An 18,806-nucleotide genomic window follows, 5' to 3' on the forward strand; every position below is an offset into this window, starting at 1 on the left:
GTATATCTTTTGGTAATAATCTGGTTTAGGCCTTTTTCCTATCCACCATCTCTTTTTTCTTTTACCTTTAGATTTCTAGGTATTAATTTTCACAATTCTTGACTGGTTCTTCCTTTTTTTTTTTTTTCCTGTTACCTTGGCCACAAAAGGATGTTTAATTATCACAGTGCTTTACACTAGCAAAAAAAAAAAAAAAAAAAAAAAATACAAGGAAACAATGTAAGTGTCTAAAAAGTAAAGAAATAGTTAAATTGTGGTACATCTATACAGTATTATGTACCTGTTAAAAATAGACTACTCAGTCATTTGGAAAGATGTCTGTAGAAAATTGTTAAGTGAAAAATTGTTAAATGAAAAATATATTGTTATGAACAATATATGTAGCACTTTTATGTGAAAAATATTTGTATATTAATTCGTACATTAGGATAGATATTCACCAAAAAATTTGTGTTAATTATCTCTGGGATGTGGAATTATAGTTGATTTTAAGTTTCTTCTGTTTTGATTCTCTATTTTCTAATTTTTCTACAATGAACATGTATTATTATTGCATAACAAAAACTATTCCAGGCTGGGTGCGGTGGCTCACACCTGTAATCCCAGCACTTTGGGAGGCCGAGGCAGGCGGATCACGAGATCAGGAGATCGAGACCATCCTGGCTAACATGATGAAACCCTGTCTCTACTAAAAATAGAAAAAATTAGCTGGGCGTGGTGGCAGGCACCTGTAGTCCTAGCTACTTGGGAGGCTGAGGCAGGAGAATGATGTGAACCCAGGAGGCAGAGCTTGCAGTGAGCTGAGAGCGAGACTCTGTCTCAAATAAATAAATAAATAAATAAATAAATAAATAAATAAATAAATAAAATAAAAATAAAAACTATTCCAGAATTAAGTGTTTATGATATTTTGTTGTTCAGAAAAAAGTGTTAAGGAATAAAACTTTTTTCGTTTTCTAGTATGGTATAATGATATGAATACAGAGTTTGATAATGAGGCATATGAAGAAGGATGGACATTTTAAAAACTGTATTTTCAGAAATAAAATACAAACTTATGCCCCCTTATGTACTTTATTATTGTGGTTTTAAAACTTTAGGATTTTTTCCCCACAGATATGAAAATTTTGAGGATCCTATGGGAACTATTGATAAGTTTCACTATGGTACTCACTATTCAAATTCTGCGGGGGTCATGCACTATCTCATTCGTGTAGAACCGTTCACCACCCTCCACATCCAACTTCAGAGTGGAAGGTATGTTTTGAGTAAATAAGCTATTTTTTTATGACTATGTTAGTGTTGAAAACTGTTTGCCTTCATGTCGTGTACTGTGTAACGTGTCTTTTTTATTCTCCTGTGTTAAATTTTGATCAGCTAAAAATAAACTAGTTTGAGAATGAGTCACTCAAACTGTCTCACACAAGTGATTTAAGGAGAATTCCTTTTTCAGTGTTATCCCAGTGTACCTTTGTGATTCTTACTGTTTTGAGGAATCTACCAGAGATTTATAATTAGATCTGATTTAGAGTTAAATCTAAGGCATCACCGGAGAGTCAAACCAATCCAATGCCTATGCCTATGTAGTCCTAAAAATATGTATCATGAGGAATGGAAGGAGGAGCAATAAGAGACTCTTACATTATTACAGCAGCTCAAACAAGTCTTTGATACCACTGTATTTACACTGTGGGTATTATAACTTACCTATGTTGTACATTTTCCTAATCCTAAGGAAACCAGCTTTTCCATGAATCTTCTGTTCCTCAGTAAATCCTCCACATAGCTCCCTATTTATACATGTTTTGTCTCCATGTTGCCTTACTGTTTAACAGCCATTTTGCCTTCCCTACCCAAACCAGAGCTATGTAAATATTGCCTTTTCTGTTCTCTTTCCATGTAGCTTTTATCTCTCACAGTTAGCCTGGGTTCCTTATTTCTGTTTATGTACAATAAGCCTTGGCTTTCAAGAAGAGACTCTGGCCCTCAGATCACTAAACATCCCCAGATTTTACATGTCCCATGTAACCTTTGATAGTGACCTTTGAAGTATTATATAGTCTATTTTTGAAGCTTTGTAAAAATTCATTTAGTCATAAAATTATTAAAAGCTGAAAAGATCCAGTTATACTTTATTGCATCTTTTTTTTTTTTTTTTTTTTTTTTGAGACAAAGTCTCACTCCTTCACCCAGGCTGGAGTGCAGTGGTGCAATCTCAGCTCACTGAGATGCGTGTGGTGTGGTGTGGTGTGCCACCACACCTGGGTAATTTTTTTGTATTTTTGGTAGAGATGGGGTTTTGCCATATTGCCCAGGCTGGTCTTGAACTCCTGATGTTAAGTGATCAGCCCACCTTGGCCTCCCAAAGTAAGTATCTGATAAAAGATACTTTTCTCTCCATAAGATACAATAAAGTAGGCCAGGTGTGGCAGTTCACACCTCTAATCCCAGCACTTTGGGAGGCCAAGGTGGGTGGATCACCTGAGGTCAGAATTTCAAGACCAGCCTGGCCTGGCCAACATGGTGAAACCCCGTCTCTACTAAAAATACAAAAAAATTAGCCAGGCATGGTAGTACATGCCTGTAGTCCTAGCTACTCAGGAGACTGAGGCATGAGAGTCGCTTGAACATGGGAGGCGGAGGTTGCAGTGAGCTGAGATTGTGCCACTGCACTCCAGGCTGGGTGAAGGAGTGAAACTGTCTCAAAAAAAAAAAAAATGCAATAAAGTATAACTAGGTCTTTTCAGCTTTTAATAATTTTATGACTAAATGATTTTTTTTTACAAAGCTTCAAAAATAGATTGTATAATACTTCAAAGGTCACCATCAAGAAAGTAAAAACTGGCCAAACATGTTGGCTTATGCCTTTAATCCCCAACACTTTGGGAGGCCAGGTCAGGTGGAACACTTGAGCCCATGAGTTTGAGATCAGCCTAGGCAACAAGGCAAAACCCCATCTCTACAAAAAATAGAAAGTTAGTCGGGTGTGGTGGTGTGCACCTGTAGTCCCAGCTACTTGGGAGGCTGAGGTGGGAGGATAGATTGAACCCAGGAGGTCGAGGCTATAGTGAACCATGATTGCACCACTGTACTCCAGACTGGGTGACACAGCAAAGCTCTATCTCAAAAAAAAAAAAAAAAAACGAAAAGAAAAGAAAAGAAATGAAAACTATACCTGATAACGGACTTTTGTATATTTGTACCTAGAATATATAAAAAACCCTTACACTCAAGGTGAGGTGGCACACACCTATAACTTCAGCTACTCAGGAGGCTGAGGCACAAGGATTGCTTGAGCCCAGGAGTTCAAGTTCAGCCTGGGCAACATAGTGAGATGCCCATCTCTATTAAAAAAAAAAAAGAGGAAGGGGGAAGAGTTCTTATATCTTAATAATAAAAAGACAACCCAATTAAAACATAGACAACGGATCTAAATAAACATTTCTTCAAAGGAGATATGCAAATGTTCAGTAAACACATGAAAAGATGCTCAACAGCCTGATGAGTCATCAGGGAAATTCAAATCAAAACCACAGTGAGATGCCACTTCACACCCACTATGATAGCTATAATAAAAAAGACAAATAATAACTAGTGCTGAAGAGCATGTGGAGAAATTGGAAGCCTTATGAATATTGCCAGTGGGAATGTAAAATGGTGTAGCTTTTGTGGAAAATAGTCTGGCAGTTCCTCAAAAGGTTAAATATAGAGGGGCTGGGTGTGGTGGCTCACACCTATAATCCCAGCACATTGGGAGGCTGAGGTAGGCAAATCACTTGAGGTCAGGCATTCGAGACCAGTCTGGCAAACATGGTAAAACCCTGTCTCTACTGAAAATACAAAAATTATCTGGGCGTGGTGGTGGGTGCCTGTAATCCTAGCTACTCTGGAGGCTGAGGCAGGAGAATTGCCTGAACCCGGGAGGCGGACATTGCAGTGAGCCAAGATCATGTCACTGCACTCCAGCCTGGGCGACAGAGCAATACTCCATCTCAAAAAAAAAAAAAAAAGTTAAATATAGAATTGCTGTATAACCTAGAAATTCCACTTCTAGATACATACCTAAGATAATTGAAGACATATATGCACACAAAAATTTGTACATAAATGTTCATACCAGCCTTTTTTTTTTCTTTTTTCTTTTTTTTTTTTTTTTTTTTGAGACAGAGTCTCACTCTGTCACCCAGGCTGGAGTACAGTGGCTCAGTTTCCGCTCACTGCAACCTCCATCTCCTAGGCTCAAGCGATTCTCCTGCCTCAGCCTCCAAAGTAGCTGGGATTCTAGGTGTGCACCACCACACTCAAGTAACTTTTTTGTATTTTTGGTAGAGACGGGGTTTTGCCATATTACCCAGGCTGGTCGTGAACTCCTGATCTCAAGTGATCTGCCCACCTTGGCCTACCAAAGTGCTGGGATTACAGGCGTGAGCCACCTCACCTGGCCATACCAGTATAATTTATAACCAAAAAGTAGAAACAAACAAGTGTCTATCTACTGATAAATGAATAATGTGATATATCCATACAATGGAATATTATTTGGCCATGAATGAATTCAAGGAATGAAGTATTGATACACGCTATAATATGAATGAACCTTGAAAACATTATGCCGAATGAAATAAGCCAGACACAAAAGGGCACATATTACATGACTTACATGAAATGTCCACACAGATAGTCAGAATAGGCAAAATGAAATAAAAATAGGCATAGAGATACAAGGTACGTTAGCAGTCTCCAGGGGTGGTAGTAGGGTGAATGGGCAGTGACTGCTAACAGGTACAACATTTCTTCTTGGAGTAATGAGAATGTTGTAAAATTCACTGTGATGATAGTTGCACAATTATGAATATACTGAATTAAACCTTTGAATCGTCCACTTAAAACGAGCAATTTATATGTTAATTTTATCTCAAAACTATACCTCTTCTTGCATATACTGTATACTGAAATGTTTTAGATGGTCAGATGTCTATAATTAAATTATAATTAAGTTCAAAATTCTGTTAAGATCAGCTCTGCTTCAAACCAAGATTAAATAGGTGTAAAACACAAGAGACAAATTGGTCATTAATGTCACTTTTTTTCTTTGTAGCATAGCCTTACCTTAGACTCAAGGCCATTAAATACTTAATAAATCCAGGAAAACAATATCAAATGAAATAAAACAGAAGGGATTTATACTGTTGTTTTATTAGGGAAAGCATAATACAATTGCAGCATATCCATTTGAGCTTCATTCAGCTACTATAGATGCAGTGCCCATGATTAAATTTAAATAAATAAAATTAAGCCAGGAGCAGTGGCCTGGGCCGCTTAGTCCCAGCTACTTGGAAGGCTGAGGTGGGAGAATCTCTTGAGGCCAGGAGTTTGACACTGTAGCACATTATGATGGTGCCTGTGAATAGCCACTGCACTCCAGCCTGGGCAACATAGTGAGACCCTCATCTCTAAAATAAGTAAATACATAAAATTAATTAATTGAAAATTAAATAATATTAAAATAAGACAATAGATTATGCAAGTAAAACATAAAAGCTTTAGCCACAGAGTTATTTCCCTAACTCACTCTCTGGTTTTAAGAGGAAGAGTTTGTAAAAATATTTATATATCAGTGATTAAATCAGCAGCATTCCTGTAGATCTATTAACCAAGTATATTGATACTATAATGTTTATAATCATATTTATACTCTGATTTTCAAATATTGAAATAACATTCACTTTCTATAATAAATTTTATTCAGCAAAAATGCCTTTTTTTTTGAGACAGAGTCTTGCTCTGTCGGCCAGGCTGGAGTGCAGTGGCACGATCTCCCGGGAATCTCTGCCTCCCGGGCTCAAGCAGTTCTCCTGGCTCAGCCTCCCGAGTAGCTGGGATTACAGGTGTGTGCCACCACACCTGGCTAATTTTTGTATTTTTAGTAGCAACGAGGTTTCACCATGTTGGCCAGGCTGGTCTTGAACTCCTGACCTGAGGTAATCCACCCGCCTCAGCCTCCCAAAGTGCTGGAATTACAGGCGTGAGCCACTGCACCCAGCCCTAAAAAGACTCTTAAGATTATATTTAATTTATTTGAAATTTTTCTCCAGTGTGATTTGGTTTTCAACTAATTCAACTAAGGTGCTACTGGTGATTAAAATTAGAGTATTTAGTTCCTGACAACACAATATGAAAGATAGAGATTATCATAATAAGGAGAGTAAATTGTACATGTAGGCATTAAAGAGGAAGATTCAGAAAACAGTACCTCTAATCATTAGGAACCCTGAAGGGAGTTTAAAAGTTTTGTTTCATGTCTTGTTGTTGATTTCATTCAATATTTACGTTCTCTTTTAATTTCTACATGCAGGTTTGACTGTGCAGATCGACAGTTCCATTCTATTCCTGCTACCTGGCAAGCTCTTATGGATAATCCATATGATGTTAAAGAACTTATTCCTGAATTCTTCTATTTCCCAGAGTTTTTGGAAAATCAAAATCGTAAGAAATAGAGGATTAAAAATTTGACTAGCAGGTCCCAATGGAGGAGCCTCAAAAATGTCTTTCAGGACATTTTTGTAATATCCTGTAGATTATTTAAGATTCATTCTGTCTGTGGGTTACTCAGTGACAGGGCTGAACTAATGCCAAGAGTCTTACCTTCCAGGGAAGTGCTATAAGGAACTAAGCCAAAGGAGTCAAATTTGAATCAGTAAGAGAATTTATCAGACTACAGTGTTTACTAGGGAAGCAAAAATGACCATATGCTATTTCAGCTATATATACCACTTAGGTTAAAAGTGTTTGAGTTAGATAAGGCAAGGATTTAGACTAACCATCAGCTGACTACAGGTCTGTTAACCAACTCCATGGGCAAACTCATGTCTTTATATATACAGTTTCACTGAACACAGCCAGCCAATTTTTTTTTTTTTTTTTTTTTTTTTTTTTTGTGACAGGGTCTCGCTTTTCCCTTAGTCTGGAATGCAGTGCTGTGATCACTACTCACTGCAGCCTTGACCTCCTGGGCTCAAGCAATCCTCTCAGCTCAGCCTCCTGAGTAGCTAGGACTACAGGTCTGCACCACCATGCCCACAATTTTTTTTTTGTAAAGATGGGGTCTCGCTTTGTTGTCCAGGCTGGTCTCGAACTCCTGGACTCAAGTGATCCTTCCACCTTGGCCTCCCAAAGTGCTCAGATTACAGGTGGGAGTCACCATGCCCGGCCAGCCAATTCATTTTTGTATCATAGAAGGTTTCTTTCAAAGTAAGCATAGTGGCAGATTTGAGTAGTTGCAACAGATATGATAACACTCACAAAGCCAAAAATATTTATTCTTTGACTTTTTATAGGAAAAATTTGGTAACTCCTGATTTAGAGCATGCAAGAGTAGGCAAATTAAAATGACAGGATATAAGTTACTATAATATTTGAAAATTTATGTTATGTTTTTGAAGTAGAGAAGTGTGGAGTTAAATATTAATACCTTTTTAAATGTCCAAATCCTTTTTCTATGAGGTAGTTTTACATTTACTTTTAAGTACAAATAAGGAAATTAGCAAGATTTTTATTATTGGTGTTCTTTAGGGAGGTTCCACAGTATTAAAGGGTTATTACCAACTTTTTTCCCTGCCCTAACATGTAATGTTAGTGTTTGGCCCTTCATTTATTCAGTACAATTATTTGTCATACTGTGGAGAATATATCCAGGGCTTAATGTCACTTTGACCATGAACTCTGGAACAAGCTGTTGGAGGCAGGGCATCACAGTAAGGCAGTCAGAATTGGTGACTTTCAGAAAATGAGGTAAATCTGTTGTCTGAGTCTGATCCTAAACTCTCAGTCAGCTATTGGACTGGATTCTTCTAAAGCAGAGTATCTAGAATAGGAGGGATGAGCAGACTACATTTGGATAAAGAATTTATAAGGTACTCTTTAACAATTTATATCAGAGTTAGTTGCTATCTTTAGCACCATTGTCCTGATGGCCTCCACTTCTAGCTATACATTGCCTCTTTGAAATGAGCCATTTGGGAGAAAGCAAATATATCAATTAGAATGCCTTTAAGAATAAAAAACTTAAAAAGCAAAGAAAAACAGAATGCCTTTAGGAAAAAAATTTAATAAAACCAACTCAAAATTGTGCAAACAAGGAAATTTTAGTGTTTCCTATAATAAAAATCCTGAGGTATGGTAGTTTCAGATAGTTTAGCATCATCAGCGCCAACTTTTTTTCTGTATTTTCACTCTGCCATTCTGAGTATTTTGGCTTTGGCTAGTTCCTCTCATGGTCACAAATGCCTAACGCAGTTTTAGGCATCATAGGCAGATCCAACAGTATCGCAGAAATAAGTGAGGCTGTTAATCCATTGTGTCCTTTCTTAAGAGTGAGAAACTCTTTCTCATAAGTTCTCCTCACTCTCCAGAACTGGGTCATATACCAACCCCTAGACCAGTAACCTGGAATGGGCATGAAATATAGGGCAGAGATGGACAATTGAATGAAATAAAGGTTCTGCTAGCAAATAAAAAGAGGGAATGACTATCAGGTGGGCAACAAATAACATCTGCTACACTGTGATGGGTTTAACATAAAACCAAAGACCCTGTGCATTCTGCCATTTTATGACATTTAAACTCCTCTCCAACTTGTGATACACTGGTATTTTAAGGCAGCATACTGGTATTTTAAGGCCTTCTTTTTTGAAGTTCTTTTGTGTTAACAGTCCCCCTTCTCCCCTGCCACATTGTGTAAACAAAAAAAAACTCATATTTGGGGAAATTTTATCAAAATGCCATGTTCTAACTATATGAACAAATCTTTATTATGCAAGTATCTATTTAGAATAGTGGTATGTAAATATTATTCTTCCATCAGACAAATATAACTCTTCCAGTAGGTGAGTTTAAGGTATGAGTTACACCAAAAAGCTTTAAGGAGCTGTATTTTACTATTAGAGGGACTGTGTCCCTCTCATTATTTTAAGTATAAGAAGAAAACTTAATTTTGCATTTTGGTCTGATTAAAATAAGGGTTGTAGCTATAGTTTCCCCCACTCTTCTTGCTTAACAACTTAATTCTTACTCTGATTTACCTTATAATAGCTAATTTAAAACTAGTTATTTTTGTTTTTAAATTAACTGGTATGTACTCCAATAGATAAGAATTTTAAAAGAAAAAATGTGTTTTGCTTAGGAATGTGCCCTCATTAGTGTTTGTTTTACTTCATTTATTATAATCTAAAATGATATGATACATTTTCTTTTTACATGTCTTAGAATTTAACTTGGGTCGTCTACAAGTTTCCAAAGAATTAGTAAATGATGTCATTCTCCCCAAATGGGCTAAATCAGCTGAAGATTTCATCTATAAACATAGGAAAGCTTTGGTAAGACTTTTGCATTTAGTTATTAGACAGAATAATAAGATAAAAGATGTGTTTTCCAGAGGATGGGATAATCTGACTTAGTTATTTTTCTAGATTAATTTGTAATCTATTATATATGCTGACTTTAGAAAGTACAATATAGCAATTTATTTTGAGGATATGAATCTTCTGATATAGTGAGACTATAGTATAGTACCATGAATAAATATATATATATATATAGCAAAATATTAAACATTTCAGCTCTGTAAAATGTCCATCTGCTGTGTATGTAAATATTCCAGTCACCAAGCTGGTGTAGTTTGGTGTTTTACAGTTTTCACATTTATTTCAAATCTAACAAGGATGAGTACATTTTTGTTTTCTCTGAAAGATTTCACTAAGCTTCTAAAAGAAAGGCAGCTAAGCCAAGCACAGTGGCTCACGCCTGTAATCCTAGCACTTTTGGAGGCCAAGGAGGCCAAGGCCTCACCTGAGGTCAGGAGTTCGGAGATCAACCTGGCCAACATGGTGAAACCTCATCTCTACTAAAAATAAAAAAATTAGCCAGGCGTGGTGGCGCATGCCTATAATCTCAGCTACTCGGGAGGCTGAGGCAGGAGAATCGCTTGAACCCAGGAGGCTGAGGTTGCAGTGAGCTGAGATCACGCCGTTGCATTCCAGCCCAGGCGACAGAGCGAGACTGTCTCAAAAAAAAAAAAGAAACAAACAAACAAAAAAAGGCAGCTAAACCCTAAATGCCACTTGAAAAAAAAGTGGGCACATTGGCTCACGCCTCTAATCCCAGCACTGTGGGAGGCCAAGGCGGGCAGATCACCTGAGGTCAGGAATTTGCAACCAGCCTGGCCAACATGGCAAAACCCCATCTGTACTAAAAATACAAAAATTAGGTGGGTGTGTTGGCGGGTGCCTGTAATCCCAGCTACTCAGGAGGCTGAGGTAAGAGAATCTCTTGAACCCAGGAGGCGGAGGTTGCAATGAGCTGAGATCGCACCACTGCACTCCAGCCTGGGAGACAGAGCGAGAAGCCATCTCAAAAATAAATAAATCAATAAAGTATTAGTTTTTAGTTAAATTTCCTAATTTGGAATTGAAGGACTAGTGAGGGGTAGTTTAACATTGGTTATTGTGTTGCTATCTTGCAGATGATATTGATGGCTCCACTCTTCCCCACAGTAGCTCACTTTATTCTTTACCTAAACTGAAATGTTGGAGGACTCTGAAAATAATTAAGCCCATACTTGGAAACATTTTCTATCATTATATATTTATAAAATAAGTATATATTTATAAAATTCAGAATTTGATTATAATATTTGTAAGCCTTAACCCTATGCATGAATAAGGAATTTAGAAAAAATTTAGAAAAGCAAAAATGAGTTTAGCCAAGTGTGGGTGGTGTGCACCGGTAGTCCCAGCTACTTGGGAGGCTGAAGTGAGAGGATCACTTGAGCCCAGGAGTTTGAGACCAGCCTGGGCAATATAGCAAGACCCTGTATCTTTAAAAAAAAAAAAAAGAGTTTATTTGGGAATGAATGATGAATTGCAGTCTGATAATACCTGTGCCCTGGTGAACCATTAGGGACCAGAGATGTACCCAGGAAGGCAAGGGTTTTTAAAGGTAAAGTGAGGAAGTTTACATGAGTTGTTTTGAAACAATTATCCTTGACCACACGGGTTAATAACAAGGATGGCATTAGTCCAAGGTTGAACAGGCAGTTGCTGGGCAGACATCCTCGCAGAAGTATTCTTGGTGTATGGTTGTGGTTTTCAGAGTGTCTTTGTCATAGTCTTTATTGTAGGCATGTAGGCATGTATGCATAAGAGCTCCTCCCTGATGGACTCTCCACTGGATTTTGTTAGGTTTTGGCATAAGGGACTCCATTTTTATCCATACAGCTTTCACAACCCTATTAATAAGATATTAGAATTATATATTTCAGTTATGTATTACTGAGTAACAAACTGTTCCAAAATTCAGTGGCTTAAAAGTATAGCCATTTTAAGGGAGGGATAGCATTAGGAGAAATACCTAATGTAGATGACGGATTGATGGGTGCAGCAAACCACCATGGCACATGTATACCTACATAACAAACCTGCATGTTCTGCACGTGTATCCCAGAACTTAAAAATATAACAATAAAAAAAAAGTATAGCCATTTTATCATCATCTCCCACAGTTCAGTGGGTTGGCTGGCCTCAACTGAGGAATTCTGCTGCTCTTGCTTAAGGTTCTCATGCAGTTAGTAGCAGTCATATGGCAGCTGGGATTGGAGTTATCTGAAAGCTGCATCGAAATGGTAGGATGCTAGCTTTTCTCCCTCTCCATGTAATGTCAGGATATCTCCTCTCCAACTGGGTAGTCAGACTCCTCACCTGGCAGCTAAGTGCTCCCCAAAAGTGGAAGCTTCCACTCTTTCTTCATAGCATCACTTCTGCCACTTTGTAATGTTTAAGCAGTAACAGTATCAATGCCAGATTGAAGAGGAGGGAAATTGAGCTCCATCTTTCAGTGCTAACAGTGAGAAAGAATTTGTAGCTATCTTAAATCAACATGTATTCTGCCCTCTGGTCACAAATTATTTTCCTCCTACGTGCAAAATATATTCAATTCCTCTCAAGACACCCTTCCCCGAAAACTCTTATCTCATTAGGGAAGGAATTGGCAAATTGTTTCTGTAAAGGGACAGATAGTAAATCTTTGTTGGTCGTAAGATCTATGTCACAGGTACTCAGTTCTGCCATTGTACTGCAAAAACAAATGGATGTGGCTGTGTTCTACTACTAATCTACAAATCTGGCAGCAACTCAGATTTCACCCACAGACAGTAGTTTGCTATTCTGCATTAAGGCTTGAGGCCTAAAATTCAGTATCTCGTTATCTAAGTCAAGTCTGTGTGTGGATGAAACTACTCAGATGTGGCTCCTCTTGGATCTGAAGCCTGAACTAAAGAGACAAGTTATTTGCCCCCACATAACAACAGTGGTATGAAAGGATAAGAGAACTTATAAACAGACACTCCCATTTAAAAGGAGGAGAAAAGCAGGAGGCTCCTAGCAGTCACAAATACAAATACTGTTTTATAGCAATTCAGAATTCCAGTAAGGACATGCTCTCAGATCTTCTGTTAGGGTCCAGTCCTGTCTCCCGAGAGGGGTTCTCAGTGGCTCTTGGTTCTACCTTTGAGCTTTTGGCTCCCCACTAAGTCATTCTTTTTATTCCATAAAAATAAATAAATAAATAAATAAATAAATAAATAAATAAATAATAAAATTTTGTTTACATGAGTATCTTTGTCAGCCTCTTTCCTAACCACAGTGAATTGAAAGCCAAAGGTCTCTCTTCTCTTTTAAACAGTTTCTCTCTTTTACTCTAAACTAGTCTAATTCCATTTAAAACTTTATAGGTTTCTTATGTGTCAGCTCTGTTGGACAAAAGCCATTCAACATTACCAAACAGTCCCTTCTCTACTTTGGGCTGGATGGGTGGCTACTATGGAAAAATGCTCTTAAGATTCCTAGACACTCTATTTTCTAGTTGAGTGGGTCTGAGGGACACAACCTTAAATCTTTCTGAGGTCTCAACAGATTATTTTACAGCCAAACCCTTGAACTAAACTTTTATCCAAGACCATATTTTATTGGTGACATTCTGATTTGATAGTTGCCTTAGGCAGTTTCTCATTTTGAGAGTCTTTGCCCTCTAGAGATCCCGGGACTGAGAAATGTTCCCCGGCTGGAGTACAGTGACATTATCACAACTCACTGCAGCCGTGTCCTCCTGGGCTCAGGTGATCCTCCCACCTCAGCCTCCTGAGTAGCTGGGACTGTAGGTGCATACCACCATTCCCAGCTAATTTTTTGTAGAGAGGGGGATTTGCCATGTTGCCCAGGCTGGTCTTGAATTCCTGGGCTCAAGCGATCCACCTGCTTTGGCCTCCCAAAGTGCTGGGGTAACAGACATGAGCCACCATGCCTGGCTCTTGCAGTGGTTTTTTTTTTTATTTTTGAATCCAGCAATATCTGGCTTTTTTATATTTTCTTTAAATTGTGCTTACAAATCAAATAGTTCACTTTTGGCTGGGTGCAGTGGCCCACACCTGTAATCCCAGCACTTTGGGAGGCCAAGGCGGGTGGATCACCTGAGGTCAGGAGTTTGAGACCAGCCTGGCCAACATGGTAAAACCCCATCACTACTAAAAATACAAAAAATTAGCTGGGCGTGGTGGCAGGCGCCTGTAATCCCAGCTACTTGGGAGGCTGAGGCAGGAGAATCTCTTGAACCCGTGGGAGGTGGAGGTTACAGTGAGCCAAGATCGTGCCACTGCACTCCAACCTCAGCGACAGAGCGAGAGACTTCGTCCCAAAAAAAAAAAAAAAATCAAATAGTTCACTTTTTAACCCATCTTACTGCTCTCACACTTTATCATAGGCATCTGAAAGAAGCCAAATGGCACTTTAAAATGTACTGTTTGGAAGTCTGTACACCCAAATTCATGAGTTCATTCTTTCTTTCCTATAACTGAAACATGAGTCCCATTTTTTCCTGTCTCCAATAACAATTTCCTCACTGTCTTTCAAATTATCACTAGTAATTTACAGGAGGTCTCTACCTGCCACCCTGGCCTCCTCTTAGTAAGTGGTTATTATGAGGGAGAGAATGATTTGCAGCCATTTTTTCCACCTAAGTGTGGTTTCATTGTTTCCTTAAATTGATATTTTTTTTTCTTGAATTGAATTTCTAGACAACTATTTCAATGGAAATTTTGCCACAGAGATGCATTCCATATCTATCTTTTAGCTCTCTTGTTGTTGTTTTGGGGCTGTTATAAGCATATTTGTGTTTTATTCACCTATTAGGAAATGCATATGTTAATATTAATAAATATATCTACATTATAGTAGACAGGAATAGTTAATATATGTAGTGTATATTGAATAAATGCTTGCCATTATTTTGAGATAATTTTATTTTGCTGCCAGAAAGATTTGTGTGTGGAAATGTTTCATTTGTCCTTACTTTTTTAAAGAACTGAATTTACAATGTAGTTGGAAGATATCTCTATATTAATTATTAAATTTATTCTTTTTCTAGGAGTCTGAATATGTTTCAGCTCATCTTCATGAATGGATAGATCTGATCTTTGGCTATAAACAGAGGGGACCAGCTGCAGTAGAGGCACTCAACGTTTTCTATTATTGTAGTTATGAAGGTATAAATCTATACACTTTTTCTCTTGCTTTACCTTGATAGAAACTGTTGTTTAATATATGTTTACAGTTATTTGAAGCCTATTTAATATCAGAAAGACTACATTTTAAAAACATCTTTTTACTTGAAAGATTAAGAGACCGCTGCTTTTTTTGTAATAGTAGTTAAGTGTATATATGCCAATCTAACTATAAATGTCACTTATTAACATCATAAAAGTTTTTGATCTCTAACATATTTGTCCTATCCAGTTGAGTCAAACATTAAATATTCAGTATTAAACAGTAGCAGATTTTGAAACAAGGCCTTTGAAGTTACAAATAACAGATTCTTCAAATGATACATATGATGGCATTATTTAGCTCAGAATCAAGAATATCTTCTGATGGCCTTAAAATGATTTTTAAAAAGTAGTTCTTTACTAATCCTTAAGAAGACTAATAGTTCTAAAGATTGTGGAATAGTGTGAAGTTATGAGAGACTTTTAGTAAATGAGCATATTTTTGCCATACCGTATCCATTCAGGTAATAGGTTTGTAAGGAGAAAGTATTGCATGGCTGTTAGAAGCTTGGACTTACCTAGTTTAGCCAATTACTAGTCGTGTAACAATCCATATTAGGTGTGGCTGAGTATAATCAGTTAACCAGAATATTACCTTTTGAAACCTTTGTTTCAAGCAATAACTTAAAGCAGTATTTTTGTGTAGTTATTACTCTTGTTTGAGTTTGGCTATCATAACCAAAACAATTAGGTGTACTCTGAGTATAATTTGTATTTTTGCAAAAGAAATTTTTATTTTATCTTTTTTATCTTGTGACAGGGTCTTGCTCTGTCACCCAGGCTAGAGTGCAGTGGCATAATCATAGTTGAGTGCAACCTGGAACTCCTGGGGTCAACCAGCCCCTGCTGCCTCAGCCTCCTGAGTAGCTGGGAACTGCAGGCATACCACCACACCCAGCTAATTTTTAAAATTTTTTAGAGAGATGAAGTCTCACTTTGTTGTCCAGGCTGGTTTCAAACTCCAGATCTCAAGCAGTCCTCCCGCCTCAGCCTCCCAAAGTGCTGGGATTACAGGCGTGACCCACCACCCCTGGCCCAATAGAAACCTTCATAGAATATCATTTAACTTTCAATTGCTTAAAATATTTTAGCTAGTTTTTATATATATTTAATGTTTGATGAGTTGCTGATTTTTTTTAATTACCTTTTCACAATGTTGTAAATTGAAGAATGGAATAATATTTTATTGAAACTATACCAATGAGGCCAGGGTGGTGGCTCACGCCTGTAATCCCAGCACTTTGGGAGGCTGGGGCAGGCAGATCACCTGAAGTCAGAAGTTCAAGACCAGCCTGGCCAACATAGTGAAACCCCGTCTCTACTAAAAATACAAAAATTATCTGGGCATGGTGGCACGCACCTGTAGTCCCAGCTACTCAGGAGGCTGAGGGAGGAGAATTGTTTGAATCCAGGAGGTGGAGGTTGCAGTGAGTCGAGATCATACCACTGCACTCCAGCCTGGGCAACAGAGCAAGACTCTGTCTCAAAAAAAAAAAAAAAAAAGATGTGTACACACACACACACACACACACACACACACACACACACACACACACACACCAGTGAGCCTGATACATTAATCAGTGATGTGGCTTGCTGATTTGTTTTCACTCTATAGTAAGTTGACTTCTGGTTTTAGGAGCTGTGGATCTGGATGCCTTAACAGATGAGAAAGAAAGAAAAGCCTTAGAAGGGATGATTAATAATTTTGGGCAAACACCCTGTCAATTATTAAAGGTAAGTCATATATGTTATCAACAACTTAAGAAGTAGATTTAAGTCAACTTAAGAAGTAGATTTAAGTACATAACAAAATATTGCAGTCAAGATCCATGTATATAGCCAATTACTCTCAGTCATAGAAAGATTTCTATTTGCTCAGAAAGTCTTATATTATTTCCAAGAGGAAAAACTGAGTACCTATTAGGGTATGCCATTAAAACTGTCCTCATGCTGGGACTCATTCCACATGTAAAACTTCTAATAGCTAACATCTGCCCAAAAAGGCACTTGCTTTCCAGAGCCCAAACCCAGTCTTAAGAATCAAATTATAGAATATTTAAAATGTAGAATCAAATTATTAAATATTACTACCTGTATTTCTTTCCCTATACTGGTATCTGAAATTAAATCATTATCTTCCTGATGACACACAGGTTTAGATTAATGGAAATTAATCTAATGGTAGTTTTCAAAGATGTCTTGATCTTTTTCAGTATATGAATTTAGTGATGTAGAATGTACAAAAAAATATATCATCTATTAACTAGATATGTTCTTAAGCAGTCACTGTGTTTGTTAGGTACTTTACCTAATCTTCATAGTAAAAATGCAGCTATCCTCATTTTTTAGAAGTTAAAGCCAAGCCTCACAGAAGGTAATACCTAGCCTATAATGCCTTTGAGAAATTCAATACTTTTTCTATGTTTACACAACAAGAAAGTGACTAGGATTATATGCCTGACCATCTAACTCCAAAGCCTTTCTAGCATGCCATGTTTCCTCTGAATGAGTAGTTGTAAGCCCCCTGTTAAACTAGATCTCTTAACATGTTCTTATGGGCCTTTATTTGCTACCTAATTAGGACACTTTCTGCCTTAGGTTATATATTTATCCATTTGCCTCAGTACATTATAAATACATTAAAGGCAGCAACTTTCTCTTAATCATCTTTGTATCGCTCTTGAATACAGTATTGAATTGAAATCGCCACAGCTATTACAACAGTAGTGTATCTAAGCTCTAACTTATAGGTGTACTTCTGTCAATACAGTAATTGGGCTAAGCTTTGTAATTTTTACTGTTCCTTAGCAACAGTTTGCTCAGAACCTCCAACATTGGTTTTTACAGAATAGTCATATGTGAAGTCAATGCTTTATCCCTTACCTTCTGGTACAGTCAGAAGGCAAAAGTAACAGACTAAAACAGAATGCTTCACAGGGCTTTGAAATAGGTGCTATCATATTTTCACACCTGTTTTACCTTTCTTTTTGTTTTACAAGTGGTGCTAATTAGTTTTTATTGTGATGAAAATGATACAAAAATCAGCCTTTGATTTGAAATAAAGTGAATAATATTTATTAAAAGCTAATTTTTTTTTTTTTTGAGACGGAGTTTTGTCCTTATTGCCCAGGCTGGAGTACAATGGCACAATCTCGGGTTACTCCAACCTCTGCCTCCTGGGTTCAAGCGATTCTCCTGCCTCAGCCTCCCAAGTAGCTGGGATTACAGAGGCCCGCCACCACACCTGGCTAATTTTTTGTATTTTTAGTAGAGACGGGGTTTTGCCATGTTGGGCAGGCTAGTCTTGAACTCCTGACCTCAGGTGATCTGCCTGCCTCAGCCTCCCAAAGTGCTGGGATTACAGGTGTGAGCCACCGCGCCCGATCTAAAAGCTAAATATTTTAGTACTTACAGCTTTCACATCTATTGCCTATAATCAATATTTTTTTGTAGAGATGCAAGAATTTACTTTAGATAGAATTCTGTTTTGCCTTTTAACTGTGCCTTTGAAATGTTCATTTTACTTGCCATTTATTTAATATTTATAGATGATACTGTTCTGTGTTTCTGACATGAAAGTTGAGGAAGAACAAAATTTACTTGAAAAGTATGCAGCAGTACCTATATTTTGATTCTGACAGTATTGACTTTTTTTCTTTCTTTTTTTTTTTTTTTTTTTTTTTTTTTGAGATGGAGTCTTACTCTGTCACCCAGGCTGGAGTGCAGTGGCACGATCTTGGCTCACTGCAACTTCCATCTTGTGGGTTCAAGCGATTCTCCTACCTCAGCCTCTCAAGTAGCTGGGAGTATAGGTGCACACCACTACGCCTGACCAATTTTTGTATTTTTAGTAGATACAGGGTTTCACCATGTTAGCCAGTATGGTCTTGAACTTCTGACCTCAAGTGATCCGCCCACCTCAGCCTCCCGAAGTGCTAGGATTTCAGGTGTGAGCCAGCACGCCCAGCCAGTGTTGACATTTTGATCTTGTCAGGGAATTAAAGATTCATCCAAATTATACATTCTGAATTTTGAATACTACATTTAATTTTACCAAGCATCTAACGTGTAAGATACTAGTCTAGTATGGAAATCCAAAAATGAATAAGGCTTCTCTAGCTTTAAGGCACTTATAACCTAGCTGGGGAAGACA

The 18,806-nt window shown here is 37.6% G+C and overlaps 1 protein-coding gene across 4 annotated transcripts in view; it reads left to right on the plus strand.

Moving 5' to 3' along the window:
• NBEAL1 (neurobeachin like 1) overlaps positions 1–18,806 on the plus strand; it is a 208,360-nt gene that overhangs the window by 159,229 nt on the left and 30,325 nt on the right. For all 4 annotated transcript variants that reach the window (XM_055379437.2, XM_055379438.2, XM_019022754.4 and 1 more), the window contains 5 exons: positions 1,117–1,257; positions 6,356–6,486; positions 9,265–9,374; positions 14,473–14,590; positions 16,290–16,387. In XM_055379437.2, coding sequence (XP_055235412.2) covers positions 1,117–1,257; positions 6,356–6,486; positions 9,265–9,374; positions 14,473–14,590; positions 16,290–16,387 — 598 coding nt within the window. The remainder of the gene's footprint in view (positions 1–1,116; positions 1,258–6,355; positions 6,487–9,264; positions 9,375–14,472; positions 14,591–16,289; positions 16,388–18,806) is intronic.

This window comes from Gorilla gorilla, chromosome 11 (assembly GCF_029281585.2).
Source record: "Gorilla gorilla gorilla isolate KB3781 chromosome 11, NHGRI_mGorGor1-v2.1_pri, whole genome shotgun sequence".
Lineage (NCBI taxonomy): Eukaryota > Metazoa > Chordata > Mammalia > Primates > Hominidae > Gorilla > Gorilla gorilla.